The sequence below is a fragment of the Ictalurus furcatus genome, chromosome 21, assembly GCF_023375685.1.
Source record: "Ictalurus furcatus strain D&B chromosome 21, Billie_1.0, whole genome shotgun sequence".
NCBI classification, from domain to species: Eukaryota; Metazoa; Chordata; class Actinopteri; order Siluriformes; family Ictaluridae; genus Ictalurus; species Ictalurus furcatus.
This window is the reverse complement of record NC_071275.1, coordinates 13,068,031-13,088,784: the sequence shown is the minus strand read 5'-3', so window position 1 is coordinate 13,088,784 and position 20,754 is coordinate 13,068,031. Positions and strand designations below refer to the sequence as shown.

Genomic DNA, 20,754 nt, shown 5'->3' with positions numbered 1-20,754 from the left:
AGACAATATAGACACACGTCCAATTCCAGGTTGATACATAACATTTCCAGTTGACTGGAACTTCTTAATTATTGCCCTAATTTTGGAAATGGCCATTTTTAATGCATGTGCTATTTTCTTATAGACACTTCCCATTTTGTGAACCTCAATAATCTTTTGCTGCACATCACAGCTATATTCCTTGGCGTTACCCATCTTTATGAATGACTAAGGGAATTTGGCCTATGTGTTACTTTGTATTTATACCCCTGTGAAACAGGAAATCATGCTTGAATAATTTCCTGTTCCTAGTCACCCAGGTATACTAAAAAAATGTAAAATATCAATGGGAATATACTTCAAATATATTTTTCTCATATGAAAAGGGGTGCCAATAATTGTTGCACACCTATATTTAACAAAGTTTTTTTTTTTTTTTGATAAACCTGTGTTTTGTTTGCAATTGTTTGATATTCATGAGAGCAGAGTATTTTTTGTGAATTTTGGAACAAAGACAATTTTCCGCAGCCTTCTTTGCTCATATTTACCAAGGGTGCCAATATTATTGGAAGACACCGTAACTGTGGATAGAATACTTAGGAAGCTATGACAGTCAAAACAAATTAAGATAAATAAGAGCATTCAAAATAGATTAAATCTGGATCATTTCAGGTATGTGCACGCAGCTTTATCCATATCAAAGTTTCTATTATCGCATCTGTTAAAGTAACTCTTTCTGGTTTTCGGCTCCATTAAGTTACCTGAGGCAGTCTGATTTGTCCTGTGAGGATGCGTGCTGATAGAGAAACATTCTCATTGCCTGCAGCCTGTAGGTATTATGGACAATCACTAAAGTCAGCATTGTGCAACAACACACAGAATATCCCTGCTACACTTATGTGAGTTACGTTTATGCATCGGCTTTTGAGTGGATAAAAGATGGAAACCCTCTTCATTTCCCCCCAAAAATGCAGCCAGTTTGAACTGGATTGCCATCCCCCTTGAAATTCATCCCCTGACTCAGTCCCCCTGTGGTCCCATCCCGCCCTCTCTTGTCCCCAAATTTCCAGCCCTGCCTAACATGACTCCCATAGACTACAAAAAATGTGAGTGAGTAAGGAGGCCCACAAAACTGATTGAGTTGCATCAGTTCTGTCAGGAGGAATGGGCAAAAATTCCAGCAAAGTATTGTGAGAAATTTGTGGAAAGGTACCCCAAACCATTTGATTCAAATTATGTATTGCCACCAAATACTAACAAAGTATATGTAAACATTTGACCCACTGAAAATCTGATTTTCAGTGAATAAAAGCTGAAAAAAATCTTTCTCTTTGCTATAATTTTTAATGACCTCTTATGGAGATAGAAACTTTTCTATTTCCATAAGAGGTCATTTAAAAAATTATTCTAAAAAAAGATACTCTAACTGACTTAAAACAAGAAATGTATGATAACATGGAATGTGTGGAGTTGTGAAAAATTGGGTTTTAATGTATTTCACCTAGTTGTATGTAACCTTTTGGCCTCAACTTTATGATAAGGTACATAGGAATGGTTCATAAATTTTCCAGAGAAATAGCTATGGAAGACAGATGCTTCCAAGGCTGTAGGAGGAGACACCAGCAGTGTTGCTGTGGGTGTAGATGAGCTATTTTACTTACAGCTTCATATGTTCATTGCTATTAAAGGTGATATATAAGGAGTTATGCATGACAAACACTAATCTTTTAGGTTCTGTGATTTTAGTGTCTTTAACATCCCAATTTCACCTCCTACACCCTCAGAATCACTTAGCTAGCAGAGCTGATGAAGATTTGCCAAAACATCCTGTTTCTGAGTCATATTATAAAAAAGAAAGACTGTATGGGTTACTCTGAAACTGCAGCCACAAATATGTAGACTGCAGGTGTGTGGGTGTATGTGACAAAGAGGGATGGACCAGAATGAGAATGAGAATGAGAAAATTAGTGGTGTGAATGTAGGCATAGATACAGTAACTCATTTTGGTTAGTGTATAATTTTCCCAACATTATAAATCTTAAGAGACCAATGTAATATGCATTTTAATTCCTTCTTGGTATCTGTAAGTAGCAGCCCCTGATATCTGTGGAAACTCTGCAATGACTTTAAACATCAAAAAAGTTGCATGGAAACAAAAAGTTTCATGAGGTTAAGTTTACACTTTAACCTGGATTAAGTTAAGTATATTGAGTTCATTTCTTGAGGTTTGTGTTTTATGGCCATGAGGCTACAGTAATATATGTCATCTGGGTCTTGCTTTGTTTGCAAATATGCGCAAAAGCCTCATGACCTGCTCTGGTTGTTATTTTTAGGCAACATAGAACTGGAGAGACAAGGCTGTGCTCTGATTTTTTTCTTTACATTTAGGTTATATAGGAATTTTTGTTAAAAGTTTTGTTTTAAAAATCACTTAAAATAGCTGTTATCACTCACTTAAGACTACAAGCCACCATTTGGCCCCACGGTTTTATAGACCGCATTGTGTACATGACAATTGGCATATAAAAATTTCAAGACATGTGTTGTGCATACACAATGTTTATAAATGAGGTCTTAAGAATTTAAGCCTATAGAAAGTTTACTGACCCTGTAAAGGAGTGAATTTCATAGTCCTGTTCTAGTAAATAAGACAGTAAATAAGATTGGAAAACACTGTTTTTACACTCAAAAGGGTGGAGGTGTGTTTGGGATAGAACTATAACATAGGATGGAAAATCTTACCCTATTTTAACAACAGTAAAAATTAGTAGAGATTTACTTAAAAGACTTAAAAGAATTTGTTAATAATTATGATAATAATATTATCAGCATATAGTTAACTTTTTGCACTGGTTCTGAAAAGCAAGTGAAATGTGAAATGGAGAATGGTGGTGCCATGCTTGCTCTCTTACCAAATACATTCCTCTATAAAGATCCTAGCTTGATACTGAAAGAACATCTGTGTGCTAGAAATCCAATGCAAAAACACAATCATCCCATTCAATGTAATGCACAGTATGTAGGCTAATTATTCATTATTTACAAAACAATAATAAGCAGGATTCAAATCAACTCTGCATAAATATTCAGTTTTTTTTCTTTTTCAGAGCATTTCAGAATAATTATTACATTAAAGGTATTGAATTGTGCTTTATTAGAAATAATATTTAATTTAAAAAATATATTTAATAGATATAAAATAAGGATGTGAACTAATATGAAACTTTGAAACAGTGTAACCACAAAAAAAATCACCAGCATTTAATTAATAGTGTTCATCTAATGTAAACTAGCAAAGTGAACCTGTACTCAAATTAGTTCTAGTGATTTTGTAGCACATAGTTGTAAGAGCACAAATTTTCAGAGTGACACTGCACATGACTTTAACATTAGTCATACAACCATTTATTGATTCTGGGAAAGCAGCCGATGGTGTCAGCTCATGTTCTAGCACACTCCCATCTTTTAACATTTACTGTAAACCCATTTGAAGCTGTAAAATGAATTTCATGCTACAGTATATACTCATTATGTTGTATGTATATGATTGCCAGAGACTAAATTGATAATAAATAGATCCTGAAATATGGTAGTTACTGTTCAAATAAACTGCCTTATTTTGACTTTGGGATAATACATTTTATTCTACTTTGTTTCCCCAGTGATTTGGGTGAAAAATTGTATGTGTAAACACTTCTCAGCTTCTCCTTTTCTAGTCTCAGTTTTGACACTGTTCTATTTGTTTAGTTTCTTCATAAAGTCTGTATTGCTCTGTTGTTAGCAGTCTGTTTTCTCACCTGTGTAATGTACTATTCTCAGACTAACCCTATAAAACACACTTTGAGTATTCACGTTCATCCTACACCTCTCTCCAACACCCAGCTTAATTCTACAAAATATATTCCTTAAGACTTATTTGATTAGCTATTCCTTCTAGCTTTCTAAATGGATGCTAATTGAAACCTTTTCTAAAAGGTTTGTAGAGATCTTCACAGATACTTGAACTGTACCCAAAAGAGACAAACTGAAGAACCATTAAAGTGCTAGTTGGAACCTTTTTTCGAAGAGTGTAAAAAAGTAAACAGGAGCTCACTGACTGAACTCTTCTACAAGTAAATTTGATGCATTAGGAATAAAGCATGATGGGGAGTGCTGTTGTAAGAAAATAATCAATGACGGGTTGGTGCAATGTGGCCTGATGTGACGTGGAGTTACTGTTACCACCTGAAATTATTTTCCAAAAGCAGCATATCCAGAAGTGTTTTATGCACAGTAGTTTATTAATGATAATATATTCTATTTATTAAACAATGACATGTACATTTTATCCATATTCTGTTACTTTTAATGTTATGGAATGTCTTTGAAACAAGTTAATTCCTGTTATCACTGTCACGTATCGTGAGGTAACGGAGATAAGGTAGGATGCAAGTGCAGTATGAACAGTTTTATTTAAGAGAGAGACAGGCAGACAAACCCAAAACGTGACCCACAAACGTAATCCAGTAACATGAAAAGTTCAGGCGATCGGCAAACAGGCATAAAGGGGCGAGGCAGGAATCAAGGTCGCGGTCACGGAAATACAGTGTCGAGGAATAAAACAAGAAACATGAACAACAGCGCGGGACTGGTAGCGGAGAAACCAGCGTGAACAAAACTAACTAACGAACCTGAACCTGAACCATGACATGAACTAAGACTATGGTTCTCTATCGTGAGGCCTCTAAACTAAGTGACTAACTCATTCAATATTCCGCGCTGTGTGCTGTGAGGCGCGCGGTATTTATACAAACCTACTCAGCGTCGTAATAGCTGACGGCTGAGGGCAATTCAGACACACGTGAAACAATAGCCAATGACAGAACGGGGAGGAGACATAACAGAAACATAAACAAATGCACGTGTCGAAATGTCACGATTGTCCACAAGGGAAAAGCAGGTGCTCGCGCACCTGCTCGTGCACGCGCGCTCACATGCGCCACAGCGCGCTGCTTAAACAGGAACTCGTGACACACTTATGTTAAAGCCATTATAAACATTTGTTCCCTCTCCTAACTTTAATAAGACAAAAAAAAAATGCAGCTTGTCATGTTACCAAAAACTGCACAAAGCCCTCTGCAGTGAAGACTTTCCCATGTTAAAAAAACTTAAAGGAACCATATTACCTGTAACAGTTACAAATTGGTGATATTTCTTCCCATAGTTCATCCTGCTGCCATCTCTTCCCCAGGTAAGCGACACACACGCACCCGGCCATCCACATGATGTAAAAGAAAACGTGATTCATCAGACCAGGCCACCTTCTTCATTGCTCCATGGTCCAGTTCTGATGCTCATGTGCCCATTGTAGGAGCTTTCAGTGGTGGACAGAGGTCAGCAGTGATCTACCGCTACACAGCCACAAACACAGCAAGCTGTAATGTGTGACACCTTTCTATCATAGCCAGCATTAACTTTTTCAGCAATTTGTGCTACAATAGCTCTTCTGTGAAATCAGACCAGACGGGCTAGCCTTCACTCCCTACATGCATCAGTGAGCCTTGGCCACCTTTGACCCTGTTGCTGGTTCACCAGTTGTCCTTCCTTGGACCACTTTTGATGGGTACTAACCACTGCATACCAGGAACACTCCACAAGATCTGCTGTTTTGGAGACGCTCTGACCAAGTCTTCCCACCCCTTGACAGATACCATTGCAATGTGATAATCAATGTTACTCACTTCACCTGTCTGTGGTTTTAATGTTATGTCTGATTGGTGTATAACAGCAAAGTATTAAATGTGTGATTCTGCTTTTACCACAGCAATTTGTCAGTGTTTTCAAATGTTTAGTTATTGATGAATCCCACATCATGCTTTCTAATCTTCATATCTTCATTGCTACATTAAATATCATGGAATGTCTGCAAGAAAAGTTCATTCCTGTTAAACAGTCATTTACTAACCAACTAAATCTTTTTTCTCTATCTCTTGAAGTTTAATAATGTATAATGTTGTGGTGGAACTTATTACAGAACAATTTTAACAATTTCCATCCATATTCAATGAGTTCCAACTAAGTGCATTTAATGAAAACCCAATAAAGTGCTAATGTGCTGAATGAATCATCTCATAAGGATCTTGGACTGCGTGTCTAATAATAAATGCATCACTAATTTCAGCTGAAAAAAGCGACTACTAATATGACCCCATTCCTCAACTGTGTAGGCTCCCTAAACTTGAGACAATGAATAAATATCATGTCACTGGCTGCCTGTTAAGAGAGTTGATGTTCAGAATCATGTGAATAGATATGAGATTAAATCATCTATCTCTGAAGTCTTTTACACTGAATAAGCACATGACTCGATAGGCGTGGTCCTTCTTTCTCTTTCAGCAACACTGGAACAATGATTCTCTCATCTGGAAAAATTTGAGTCAATTGTTCCAAACTCTTGAGAAAATTTGTGTGTGTGTGTGTGTGTGTGTGTGTGTGTGTGTGTGTGAAGCCCTTCCCTTACAGGAAGACCTACTGGTAACCGACCTTTGTTATGAGCTGCTCCAGTGTGTATTCATCTTTTCCCAGAGAGATGTGACATATCTCCTATTAAATATCTGTGTTTCCTTATGCAATACTCCTTATTTTCTCCATTACTGTGAAAATGTTTACAGTAGGATTGAATCCATTTTGTTTCTTCATTTTTGACCAGCAGAGCTCATATTGAGCATGACTGGACAAAAAACAATTGTGGACCTGGAGTGAAATCTTTATGGTCTTATTTCAGGTTTTCCCAAACTAGGGGTCATGACCCTAGGTGGAATTGTTTGATTTACAAACTAAGATACTCTTTTTATACCCAATCATGTTACTGACCTGTTGCCAATTAAGCTCAAGCTGTTTCTTTTTAGCAACACTTACTTTTCCAGCCTTTTGTTGCTGTGTCCCAGCTTTTTTGAGACATGTTGTGGCCATCAAATTCAAAACTATCTTGTTTTTTTTTTTTTTTTTCTTAAAATGGTACATTTACTCAGTTTAAACATTTTCTATGTTCTATTGTTAATAACTTGTGGTTTATGAGATTTGCAAATCATCGTATTCTGTTTTTATTTACATTTTACACAGTGTCCCGACTTTTTTGGAATTGCAGTTGTATGTACCAGACTTCTAGATCATCTAGATTACTAAATATGTTGAATGTACAGTAAGGTCAAAGTTTATGATTTGAGACATAGCTTATGAGAACAATCAGCTTTGTCATAAGCTTTCGCAAAACTTTTTGCTTCATGAAAAACATTATTGCATGAAATCGCTAAACCACTCTACTTCTGTTGGGCCGTATCACCACCCTGGTATGGATTATTTTCCTATAATAATACACTTCCCACAGACTGGTAAGTAAGTCCAAGGGATATTCTTTTTTTTTTTTTTGTCTCTTACATTACACATATGCATGTTAGTAACAATAAAATGTTCAAATGTTACACTAGCCATAAATTTCAAATCTGGAATTAAAAAAAGCAGTGTGGTCAAGGCTTGGGGTTGCAGAAAATTCATAAGGTCCATTTTGGGTTGTTTGGGAACCCCTGCCTTATTTCATGCCCAGCGTCACCCAGACTCTCACCCTCCGGATTGGCCGGATTCATCCTGATGCTCTACTTGTGCTTGGAGCGTCTGTACTTGTGACTCACTTTTTGTTGTTGTGTATGTTCACACATGAACATCCTAAATGTCTGCACTTCCTAAAAACTATATATTCCCACATCTCTCGCTTGCTTCAGTATATAATGTTACCTGGATAGCTGATCCTTGCATCTAAGAACTGATGCTGTAATTAATAAGACTCTTCTGTAATCATCCCAGGACTCTTATTCATAATATGATCATACTGAGTATCCTTTTAACACTTGGTGTATATATATATATATATATATATATATATATATATATATATATATATATATATATATATATTTTTTTTTTTTTTTTTTTTTTTTTTTTTTTTTGCTTGTCCTCTGAACCCAGCCATCCATAATGATATTTCTTGGAAAAAAAAAAAAAAGTCTGGATAAATCTCTTTTATTGTATCAGCTGCTCTTCAGTTTCCTCTCTGTTACAAATATGCATTAAAACAGAAAGAGATATTATTCCTGCAGTGTGAATTATTTATTTATTTCTTTATTTATTTTCACATTTGTGATACTCTGGGTCTCCCAAAGGTTTGCACTGATTTTTGCTTAGTCACTTCAGCACTAATTCATTGCATTAAAAATGTTATCCATCAGTGTGAATTTCCTGCAGAGAATGATTTCTCGTAAAATACATGATGTCAAGAAAAGAGGAGGGTGGGAGGGACTCAGCAGCACATAGTTTACTAGTGCTGCAGGGAGCACAAGTCTTTTCACATATTCATCCTTTCAGGTGAAGATGCACTCTTTATAATTTATAAAATATATAACATTGTTTAGACTTGTTAAATAACTGAAATTATTTAACAAAATCTTTTTTAGCTGTGAGGATCCTAACTGTGACTTGCTTTTTTCTCCCAGACAAAGAAGAAATGCAAAGGAACTCCAATGTATCTAAATGTGGACTTTGCTCATTTCTCCTTGCCTAAGCTAGCCAGATGAACACACACACAACAGCCCACAAGGCCAAGGTAAGTTTACAGTTGAAACGTTACTCTATAATGGTGTGTTATATACTGTATGTTGGACCAGAAAAGTTTTTATGCTCTATGTAATTTAATATTCCTCTCAATGTATATTGAATATTGTTAATTCTATAATGAATATAGAGCATATGCCTTTCTTTCAAGACTGTTATATATGTTTTAAAAATCTCAAAGTTTAAGATAGAAAGATTATGACATTCATTTCTAGCACCTATTACACTATTAATGTAAGTAATTCCACCTACTTTTAACCAATTCTTCACCAAATTCAAATACATTTTAATTTAAACAGAATTCATAATGGATTGTTTCCAAAGAAAGGGATCATTTTTGACTGAATATAAGATAGGAAAGAGAGAGAGAGAGAGAGAGAGAGAGAGAGATATGCAGGATGCAAAGTTAAAGGTTAGAACAAGCAAATATTCACTGCTATTTCACTCTCAGAACTCTCAGAACATGTGTTCAGCCCACACATTCTTTAGTGTCAGTATACTAAACTCAAGTAACACTACACCAGTAAGCAGAGAAGAATGTGGTCTGAAAATCTTGACCAATAAAAATGGGACTCATTCTTTTGGCATTAGTTACAATTTTATGCAACAGTCCAGTAAATGAAACCTGTTACAGTTATGCAGTTCCCCTTCATGTTGGAAACTGGTCTCCAATTTTAGAATGCACAGTAAAATAAACATGTTTTAAGTAAGACATGCACAAGAGATGGCTCAGTGCAGAAGTAATTCTAATGTGTTGGTGCAAATCAGCCTTACGATAATTTTTTTTTTTCGTCTTTAATTTATTTATTCATTTTCATATGATTCATTTACACGTGATTCATTTACATGTGATTCATTTACGTATGATTCATTTACATGTGATTCATTTTCGTGTGATTCATATTCAAGTGATTCATTTTCATGTGATTCATTTACGTATGATTCATTTACATGTGATTCATTTACTAATTTGCTTCTCTTTAAATCCAGTTTTAGACTGTGATATTGCAAAAGTTTTTCCAGATTAGACCTAGAAAAAGACCTGGAAAGCCTTACGATTATTAAAATATTAAAATGATAATGTATTACTTTATGGTATATTCCAGTAGAACATAATGCCTCTACCCTCTACAAAGGAAAACAGTAGGCTATAAGTGCAAAATGTATATTATAAATATATAACACCCGCTTATAACTATAATGTAACAATCATGAAATGTAAATGCTGAGGGTCTATGGCCAAAAATACACATTTAGTTGAAGCAGAAGTGCAACCTACATTCAAATAATTTACTAAAGTCCATTAAACATCTAGTGCATATCAGATAAACAGTCCAAGTCAGGACCTGATAAATGCAGAAAGACTTGACAATGCAGAATGTGTTTAAACAGACAAAGACCCCTACTTTTGTCATCATGATGCAAGAGCAAAATATGAGTAAGTGCAGTTATACACTATGTGAACAAATGTATGTGGACACCTGACCATTACTCTCATATGTGGATCTTCCCCAAACTGTTGCCACAAAGTTGGAAGCACACAATTGTATAGCATGTCTTTGTATGCGGTAGCTTATGCAGTAGTTCCAGCATAACAATCCCCCTGTGCGCAAAGTGAGTCACTGAAGATATGCTTTACCAAGTTTGGAATGGAAGAACTCATTACATGGTGCAGACGGTAACTGGATAAAGGGGAACATTATTAGGCATACTCCACAATCACAATAAAAAGAAGAAGAAAAAAAACAAGCATAGAAAAAGCAGGATAATGTAAACATCCAAAGGCATGATATTGTTTTCATAATTGCTTGTTTAGGAATCAGGATATTGAGACCACCAGTGGTTATGGTGGAGTGTTGGTTTAACAAACTGGTATTGTGTTACTCTACCAAAATTTTTTTTTAATAATATTGGCTTACAATAATTACAAATTGTAATGAGATATACCTAAATAAAATATATTTTATGTTTAATGATTTTATTTTATTTTTAATGATTTTATGTATATTTAATAATACAATGTAGTTTTTTTCCCCCTCAAAACCTCTGTCCAAGTCACTGATCATGGACAAAAAAAGAGAGTCTTTTAAAAGAGTGCTTTGGCTTTTTTGACACCATGCTTTGGCTTTTTAATTCACCATGTTCTGCTGAAAGTAGTAAACACATAGCAAACAGACTTTGAATCCTTGACTGAAGCAATTTGTTCAATCTGTATATACAAAAAGAAAAGACAGTTAAAGTTCCAATGCATCCACATGTGATTGTTTTATATGTGACTGAAGATAAGGCATCTGTGCTCCTGCCTTGTCCTGTGCTTGCACTTGGCCTCTGGTGCTGTACCTGGTCCATGTGTACATTCTGTGACTGAGGAACATCTCCTGATTTTAAGAAAACTGGTAAGGCTTTTATAAAATCTTAATTTGTTTTATATTATAACATTATAGATCTATAAGGACCAACATTTATTTTCTAATGTATGAATAGTATGTAATTAAAAATGATACTAGCGTAAAATTTATATAGCATGTAATGAATGATTTGTAGTTAAATGAGTGTGGAACTAAACTTAATATGTGTCTAGGACACTGACCTTGTGAGAAACTGAGAATGTGTGCTACAGCCAGTATTTAAATATCTGTTCTAATTTTTCAATTTCAGATTATAAACCAAGTCCAAAATGGCTGCTCTATAACCTATAGGTTTACCAAACGCCAGAACCTGGTATGTTTGTCATGTTCATCATTAGCTTTTCTATTCTTTGTTTTATTTAAAGACAAAAATCTCAGTACATTTTTGACATTGGCCTTTCATAAATCACTTGTGTAAAATGTAGTGCACATATATATAGGGTTTTATGGTAACCACTGGGCTCTTTGGGCAGGGAGCTTTCACTTGCCTGATGGTTACTGTAAAACCTGTATATACATTACATTGGGGGTCCAAAAGTCTGAGACCACTAATGAAAATGCTTCTAGTTTGCATACTTTTCTAATTTATTCCAATAATTTTCATTACAAATTATATTATTGACAACAACTACAGTAAAAACAGTCCTAGGAAAACAATCCTAATACTTAAAACCTGCCTGTTCCAAAGCCTTTTAAAGTCTAAAAGCATAGCCTACTATATAAAAATTTAATATTTAAAAGGAATGACAATGCAATGACAAGCAAAGTGTTAACAGCATTATTGTTTGCCTTTAGAAGGAAATTTCATAGTGGAACCTGAAGCCCATAGTGGAACCTAAGTAAAAAGATGATTTTAAGAATTTTTAAACCTTTAATATAGTAGATTGGTGGACAGCAAACGGTAGTGAGTAAGAAATAATCAAATCTCTTCCATATTCTTATTTTATCTTTGCAGAGTGAAGTCTGTTACATTAAAGCAGCATTCCCTCACATCCTGGACCTTTTGAACACACACTTCACATATGAAAAGGGTTCTGATAACTATCACTACACAAGCTCACTAAAGGACTTGATCTACAACATTTATTCTGAGAAATGCATCCCTCCTATCAACGAAGAACTTGAGGTAATATTTAAATTTGATTGCTTCTAAATATTTCATTGTAAGATAAATGTTTTAATATGAAATTTCACTTAAAGGATCCCTGAGATTTGTGAAACTGCCTCTGGCAAATTAATAGGAAATATCAAGATATTATAAACATAATTTTCAAATAATCAACGGAATGTCAAATGTTATAGATTGCATGGATGAAGTAATAAGAAAAGTTTTGATCATATAACATGCTCCTCTTACCCTATCTTTCTTCTGCATGTCATGTCAGGGATTTTTTTTCCCCTTGCCAGTGTTACCTCTCATTTGCTAATTAGGGATCTAAATACAGTATAAAACTACATCTGGATTTCTGTAAAGCTGCTTTGTGGTAATGTTTTTGGTAACATTTTACTAATGGGTAACGTACCTGGGGTGTCACCATCACCCTACCACTATGTCCCTCGAATTCACATCACAGATAAAATGCTAATCGCATGCATCACGTAAATGCATCACATTTTAATGAACGTGGTCTTTGTTTGTATCACATATCTGATCGACTGCCTGTGTCATGTCATATTGACACATATTGATACTTTCTGTGATATAATACTTTCTAGGCTGAATGTGGCTTGCTGTTGTGGGTCAGGGTGTTTATGATTTATGAGTTATAATTATTATTTTTTTATTCAAGTGCCATAGTGCCATATTGTCAACAAAAATCTATTGCTTAACTGAAGTTTTATGTAAACTTGACTCCAAAATTGAGGGGAAGCAGTGTTGGCTGACACTAATTTGAATAAACATTTATAAATGTTTGTGTAGGTTTATGTCAAATGTCATAAATGGTTTAGGTAGTTGTTACTGTAGCATTATGAACAGCACCCTTTAGTAAAATGTTACTGTTTTTTTCAATTATTTGATCTCAAAGTATGATAATACTGAAAATCGGTAAATATTTGTTAAAAATCCATTTGAAATGCTAATTTATATTTGTGGATTTCATGGGAGCAATATGACTTGTAATAACTGGAAATTTTGACATAGGGTTATTCACCAAAACGGTTCACAAAAATAGAGTAGCTTAAATAAACTTTGACTACAGATAGGTTAGGCCAAAGATATTAACAGAGCATTTGGTGCCTTTCCAGATTCCAGGTTTATGCCCTTAAGCATGGGCTCCAAACAAGCTTTTAAAGCTCTGTATTTATTATCTTTAAGTGAAACTCATAACTGAATTGCTCTTTTGTACTCTACTCAGGAAAATCCAGTGCAGTTTGAAAGACTGTACATATCTTTGCCCAGGGAGGGTCTACAAAAAACAGAGGAGGTATTTCAGATGTACAAAAGGCTGATGAGTAAAAATGACAAACCTGTGAACTGGAACTGTGAGGATGAATACGCAAATAACTTTCCAGAATCCACCACTGCACTTCACACCCAAACGACAGGTAACCTGGATAAGCACGATCCAAATTGAATAAACAATCCAAATACTTTATTGGTAGACATGCTGCATTGTGTTAGTTTATGACATCACATTAAATAAATAAACACATTTCCTATAACATTGCCTATGATGGCGGCTGTGGCTCAGGTGGTAGAGCAGGTTGTCCACTAATCCTAGGGTTGGCGGTTCGATTCCTGGCCCACATGACTCCACATGCCGAAGTGTCCTTTGGCAAGACACTGAACCCCAAGTTGCTCCCAATGACAAGTTAGCACCTTGCATGGCAGCTCTGCTACCAGTGGTGTGTGAATGGGTGAATGAGATACAGTGTAAAGCGTTTTGGATAAAAGCGCTATATAAGTGCGCCATTTACCATTTTATGATTCTGTTATTTAAAGTAACTGGCATATAATACCAGACAAAGATATGCACACATAACACAGTCTTTTTGTTTGGTTTTAGGTACCCCAGAGTGCCAGTGCTCTTGCCGTCACCCTTTGAAGTCATTTATGTTCACCAGATCTACTCCAACTGCATCACCTGCATCTCCCCACACCAAATCAGGTGCATATATCTTCAGGAACAAGAATGAAGGATCTAGAGCACCTGAACCTGCAGTCAAAGATGAAGCACCAAACTCAGTTCAGAATCAGATTTCTGCAATTTCATCAGGTCATGATCCTTTTACTGGGCTGTACACTAAAAATGAACTCTTTATCGAACAACGTTCTGCAAACTTCATTACTTCCACCACTCCAAATTTGATAGATAACAGCAATGATTCTTATGTAGCTTTGGGAAGTGAGCCACAATCAGTTGTGTCCTCTCCCACTGCATCCTCAAGTGATTTACCAAGCATGCCAAAAAGAACTCTTCTTCAATCAGCAACATCACAGCCCTCTGAAAAAAGAAATGCACCACTAAAAGGGAGCGCTGAAAGGGACCCAGTACTAGGACTTGCCAAGAGGTCTTTAGATACCAGAGAGCAAGGAATGCTGTCTGATTCCTACTCTGAACTTCTCTGGAGTTGGATTACTGAAACCACAGGAATTAGGAAGAATAAGAAGGTCAAACTCTTTCACATCACACCTGAAGAAACAGAAAAACCTACTGTTGAAAATGTTGAACAGAACAGTCCTACACACCTCCAGATGCATCGTTACATAGACAAGTCCGTACCAGGGAATGTGTTTAAAATCATCAACAGCAAGGAATCAAACTGCAATGGTGAGGTTTATTTAACATTTGCCATAACTAACCCATTCAGTATGTTCAAGACAGCAATCCTTTTTAAGTGGTCAGTTACAGGCACAGCTATTAGACACAGATATTCTTCAGATCAACATGAGCTATGTTAAATCTACACTCTTTAAAGTCGATTCATCCTTGGATAGTTAAGGGTTCTTTGCTTCATAAAGAAGTTCTACTTGAAACTTTTTCTGAAAGGGAAAAAGAGCCTATCACTGTTCCCTGAAAGGAACAAAACAAGAAACACTTGTATAGATGCACCAAACACATTATGTAAGATGTTTTGCTTGGAACCTTTCCTGATATGTGTTGGATTCTACTTAGAATTTCTTCCAGAGAGACCTCCAAAGAACCTTTAAAGAATATTTTTGTTAGCGTGCATGGTTAAAACACAAAATATACAACTGAACATGACATATACTTCTTCTCTTAGAATCTTAGTCAAAAGGAAAAAAGCATTCCTTAAGGACCCTTAGCTTTCTAAAGTTTGGATACCTTTCTGGTAGAGTTGTACTTCCATGTAGGAAACAAATAGATAAAACCTCTTGGTCTTTCTCAGATTCCAGATGTCAAAAAGGCACTGAAGACAGGTCAGATCAGAGATCCAAAGATCTTGTAAAGAGACACTCTGGGGAAAAAGCGTTCCAATGTATACATCTCTCTATATACACAATGTTCCTGATTACATCTGCTTGCTTATTACTACTGTTCATCACTGTCCTCTTCTACTGCAAGCAGCAACGGGTGAGATTTCCCTTTTCTGCTTGTTTTGTGGTGCCATGCACAGAATATCAATCAGCATACTTACAGATGAAGTAGAATGGAAAGGCAATATTTTTGCAGAGATTTATACAGTAATTCATTCTGAGTCGTTGTGGATTTTAGCCGTATGTAAAGCCTTTCCAGCACTTTAATTGCTTTTTTTGTTTGTTTGTTCAAAGACCAACAATCTACAACAAGAAGACAGGATTATACATTTCTAAAGAAAACAACTGGTGGGTTGTTATGTATATTCCTTCTTTCGCAAAATATTTTACGCATGAATTATTTTTTTAAAAAAAGGACAACTCTGTTCTCTCTTGTTTTATCTATTATCATGACAAGCAGCCCATTTAATAAATGTATGCAGGCAATCCTCATGGGGAAAAAAAATACTCACTGCTTTTCATTAGCGTGATTCCCTGATTGGGGTGCTTGTAACTCTTTCAACACTGAATCTGAGATAGCATTACTGTAAAAAATAAATAAATAATACATTTCAGGCAAAGAAAATATTATTATTTAGTTTTCCTTTCTGGCAATAATTGCTAAATTTTGCTTTTAAATGAGTAACAGGGGCAAAGGTTGTTTTTTTTTAGCAATGAATTAGCAAATACAAGTAGATGTATACATGCTATCAGCAAGATGACATTAAATACATTCTAAAGACTTACTTAATATTCGTTTTCTTTAATTTAGTTTCAGGCTGTCCTTTGGGTTACAGGGTTTAAAGTCACTTCATCAGTCACTATTACAGTAAAAAAATAAAGAAAAAAGAATGATATAACAAAACAGTTCTCTTTCTTTAGATCTTCAGGAAATTTGGATGATGCAACTTCCTGTTGAACATGTGACTTGTGGAATATTCCAATCATTTCAAAGGAATGAATGTGTTCATGTAACAGGCTTGAGTGAATGTTGTGGAACACTAAAATGTACATTTTTCATAAATGATAATAGATGACTAATGTTAAAGGATGTTTCAAGCATGAGATGTTAAATGGATCACACACACACAGACACACAAACACACACACACACACACACACACACACACACACACACACACACAAAAGTAATATTTTAAGTATTTTAATTATCTCAAGGTAAAGTAATATTGGACTGGGATAGGGAGAAAATGCTGTGTTGTAGATTATATTTTGTTATATTATATTATTATTTTAAAGTTATTTATCTGAAACGTACACAAATCTTGTTGTGAAGGACACTTTACCTGTGTTTATAATGTTTTTTTTTTTTTACCTTTACATACAATGCGGAATGTTCAAAATAAAATATGATTACTGTTGATTATTTTATATCAAGAGATTGTGTTAAAGCGAACATATAATAAAATTATCACCTGCTTTTTACTAAGCAGTTCAGTCGGTTGTTTACTAATGTATTTGTTTAGTACTGAGTTTACCAAGCTGTCAAGTAGGACAATGGACCAACCCATTAAAAGAACTTAATTTTAATGCAAAATAATATGAAAACTCATCACTTCTGTACTGTCAATTATATTTCATATAATTTATATTTAACATGCATAACCACACTATCATGATATTACACTGAACGCTCCTAAGCACGCTAGCCTCACACCTCCTCATGCTGTCTATTAAAGACACCATTTAAATGGCATAACAGAGAAACCTGGCAAGTGTCAGAGATTTGTTCATCATCATCTCCTCTTTCCATATCCTGGTCTCTCACTGTCCAATCAGCAGACTGTTTGGCCACTGCCGGTGGAAATATATGTAACACATGAGGCATGAATTGTTCAGATATGATGGGAAGTAACTGTAAACATGTTTACAATAAAGTACTAATATCTTACCTTGTGTAAAATAATACATAATCCAGTACATTTGCTCATTTGGCTGATACTTTAAAAAGAAAACCAACTTATAATTGATGCAGGATACAACTGAGCTGAAGGTTAAGAGTCTTGCTCAAGCACCCAACCATGGCAGTTTGGTTGTGCTGGGATTTCAAGCCAGACCTTCTAATCTGTGATTCAAAGCCTTAACCACTGAGGCCCCACAGTTAGCTCTACTAGCTTACACTGATTCAACCACCTCCACCACTGAATTAACTCACACTAAAAGCTTGCATTGAATCAATTATTGTGATTCATGTGTTATTTTATACTAGTAAGATATTACAGTGCTTTTTGTAAATATGTATACAGTTCTTACTAAACTATCCAGTTTCAATGAGCCTGTGTCCATGGATTCCTGATTTTGGCTGACAGGAGTCAAACCCAATGTGGTCTTCTGCTGTTGTAGCCCATCCATCTCAAGGTTGGTGTTTTGTGCATGTTACATTTACGTTTATTCATTTAGCAGACACTTTTATCCAAAGCAACTTACAAATGCGAAAATACAAGCAAAGTGATATATCAAGCAGAGAACAATACAAGTAGTGCTACCATACAAGATCCACTAATTGAGTTCCAGAAGAAGCAAAGTGTGTAGAGTAGAGGTGTAAGTGCCAGAGTAAAATTGTTTTTTTGTTGTTGTTTTTTTAATGGGTTATGGGTTGGTTGGGTGTTCACGGAAGAGGTGGGTCTTTAGCTGTTTTTTGAAGATGGTGAGAGATTCTGCGGTCCGGATTGAGGTTGGAAGTTCATTCCACCACTGAGGAACAGTTAGTTTGAATGTTCTTGAAAGGGACCTTGAGCCGCGCTGAGTAGGGATTACTAAGTGTTGGTCGTTGATTGATCGCAGATTGCGTGAGGGAACATAAGCCTTCAGGAGAGAGTTGAGGTAGGAGGGTGCTGTTCCAGACAAGGTCTTGTAGGTGAGCATCAAGGCCTTGAATTTGATGCGGTCGGCTACAGGAAGCAAGTGGAGGGAGATGAAGAGGGGTGTGACATGGGTTCTCTTGAGATGGTTGAAGACAAGGCATGCTGCTGCATTCTGAATCAGGATGAGGACAGATGATCTAGGGGTTGCTCTTGCTAGTCGTAAGGCTTCAGTGACGGAAAGCAGAGCAGTCTCCGTGGAGTGATTGCTCTTGAAGCCAGACTACTTGGTGTCCAGGAGGTTGTTCTGTGTGAGAAAATTGGAGAGTTGATTGAAAACAGCTATTTCAAGCGTTTTGGAAAGAAAAGGGAGGAGGGAAACAGGTCTGTAGTTGTCAACGTTGAGACACTTTTCTGCTCACTACAGTTGCAAAGAGTGATTACTTTCCATATGATTGATCTGTTTTTTGTTCATATAAAATGTGAAATTACTAAAAAATGTCAATTTCATGTCATTTGATAGAGTGTATATATTTTATTAATAAGCACTTTTCAAAGAGAATCAAATATTTGCTTGTCCAAATATGTCAAAAAAAATGTCTGGGTTACGCATGTAACCCTGTTCCCTGAGAAGGAAATGAGACATTGTGTGAGCTCCACACTGTGGGAAGCGCCCTCGCATGTGACCAATATCTGAAGCTTGTGTAACATCATGCTTATTGATAGGCCTGCCATGATCAGGTGACATGGCAATTAAGCATGTCACGTGAAATAAAAATGGCACCTGTGAACCACACCATCAGCCTCTATTATGTTAAGCGAAGACGCAATTCACAGGCATGCCCCAGTATGACAAAGCCACATAACGCCTCGTTCCCTTCTCAGGGAACAGGGCTACGTGCATAACCCAGACATTCCCTTTCAGAGGGAACAACATTGCGTGAGCTCCACGCTGTGGGAATGACAATACCCACTCCGTCATACTGAGGGTATGGCCTGAAAAAAAAAAATCCGTGCCCGAGGGTCACTGCAAGACACTTAACCCTGGTGTGGACTGTATATCCAGGCTGTAATATTGAATGAATGTGTGTGGCGTAGACCACCACGTAGCAGCACACACATCCTGTAAGGGTACCCCTTTGGAAAAAGCCTTCGAGGAGGCGACCCCTCTAGTGGAATGAGCCCTTATGCCCAGAAGCGTAGCGAGACAACGAGCCTCATATGTGATAGAGATTGCTCCCACTATCCAATTAGAGATGCATTGCTTCGACACAGCATCACCTCTACTGTCGCCGCCAAAGCAGACCAGCAGCTGGTCCGACTTATGCCACTGGCCGGAGCGGTGGACGTCAGTATAGAGAGCCCTTACTGAACACAGTAGGTGCAATTTCTCTTGTTCTGGTGTGAGGAACGGAGGAGGGCAGAAAGCCTGCAACACTACTGGCTGGCCTGCAGACGTAGGCACTTTAGGAATATAATCCACCCTAGGATATAGGAATGCCTTGGCTAATCCAGGGGTAAAGTCAAGGCAGGAAGGGGCAACAGAGAGAGCTTGTAGATCTCCTACTCACTTGAGAGATGTCAGGGCCAGCAGAAAAGCTACCTTTAGAGTCAGAAGCTTCTCTGAGGCTGACTCTAAGGGCTCAAATGGGGCACCTGACAAACTTTCCAGGACCACAGAAAGGTCCCAGGAAGGTACACAGCAAAATCGCCATTGTTGATTTCACTGGGTCTAGCTGACGTTCCTCACACCACAAGAAGTTGCCACTTGAATGCATACAATTTCCTTGTGGATGGTGCTCTAGCATTCAACATGGTCTCTACCAAAATCTATGAACTGGTGCCCTTCAGAGGCCAGACCCACAGTTTCCATAGTTCTGGCCGAGGGTAATAAATCAGCCCTCTGGCTTGAAACAATAGATCCCTGTGGATGGGAATCTCCCAAGGAGTGCCATCCAGAAGGGATATTATCTCTGAGAACCATATTCAAGCTGGCTAATAAGATGCTACTAGCAGCAGACATAGACAGTCTTGGCGAACTCTCACGAGAACTTGTGGGAGCAGAGCGATTTGGAAAAAGGTACAGATGTAACCTCGACCACATGTACACCATGGCGTCCAGCCCCAGTGGTGTGGGAGGGGTGAGGGAAAACCACAGCAGACAGTGTGTTGTCTCCTCGGAGGCGAACACATCTACTTCTGCTTGGCCGAACCTCCGCCATATGGACTCCACCACTTGTGGATGGAGCCACCAATCCCTGGGCCTCAGCCCCTGCCTCAACAAGATGTTTGCCCCCACATTCCAGTTGCCCAGAATGTACATAGCACTCACTGACAAAAACTTTCCCTCTGCCCAGAGAAAAATTAGTTGTGCCTGCCTCAGCAGAGGGTGCGAACATAGTCCTCCCTGGTGGTTGATGTA

At 36.9% G+C, this 20,754-nt stretch overlaps 1 protein-coding gene across 1 annotated transcript; it reads left to right on the top strand.

Annotated features, from left to right (window-relative positions):
• The first annotated feature begins 8,338 nt into the window (after nt 1-8,338).
• Nucleotides 8,339-16,956, top strand: csf1a (colony stimulating factor 1a (macrophage)). Its single transcript, XM_053653572.1, has 10 exons — nt 8,339-8,376; nt 8,505-8,614; nt 10,905-11,018; nt 11,281-11,343; nt 11,986-12,156; nt 13,388-13,577; nt 14,039-14,803; nt 15,384-15,568; nt 15,766-15,819; nt 16,393-16,956. Exons 2-9 carry the CDS (start codon nt 8,582-8,584, stop codon nt 15,805-15,807), a joined length of 1,563 nt encoding a protein of 520 aa, XP_053509547.1. The 5' UTR covers nt 8,339-8,376; nt 8,505-8,581; the 3' UTR covers nt 15,808-15,819; nt 16,393-16,956.
• Nucleotides 16,957-20,754: the final 3,798 nt, after the last annotated feature.

What these genes read in the sequence shown, in the direction of transcription:
- csf1a (XM_053653572.1), top strand. Translation starts at nt 8,582, where the DNA reads ATGAACACACACACAACAGCCCACAAGGCCAAG. An exon ending in TCCTGATTTTAAGAAAACTG is followed by an intron (nt 11,019 to 11,280) that starts GTAAGGCTTTTA and finishes TTTCAATTTCAG; the next exon opens with ATTATAAACCAAGTCCAAAA. An exon ending in CTATCAACGAAGAACTTGAG is followed by an intron (nt 12,157 to 13,387) that starts GTAATATTTAAA and finishes TACTCTACTCAG; the next exon opens with GAAAATCCAGTGCAGTTTGA.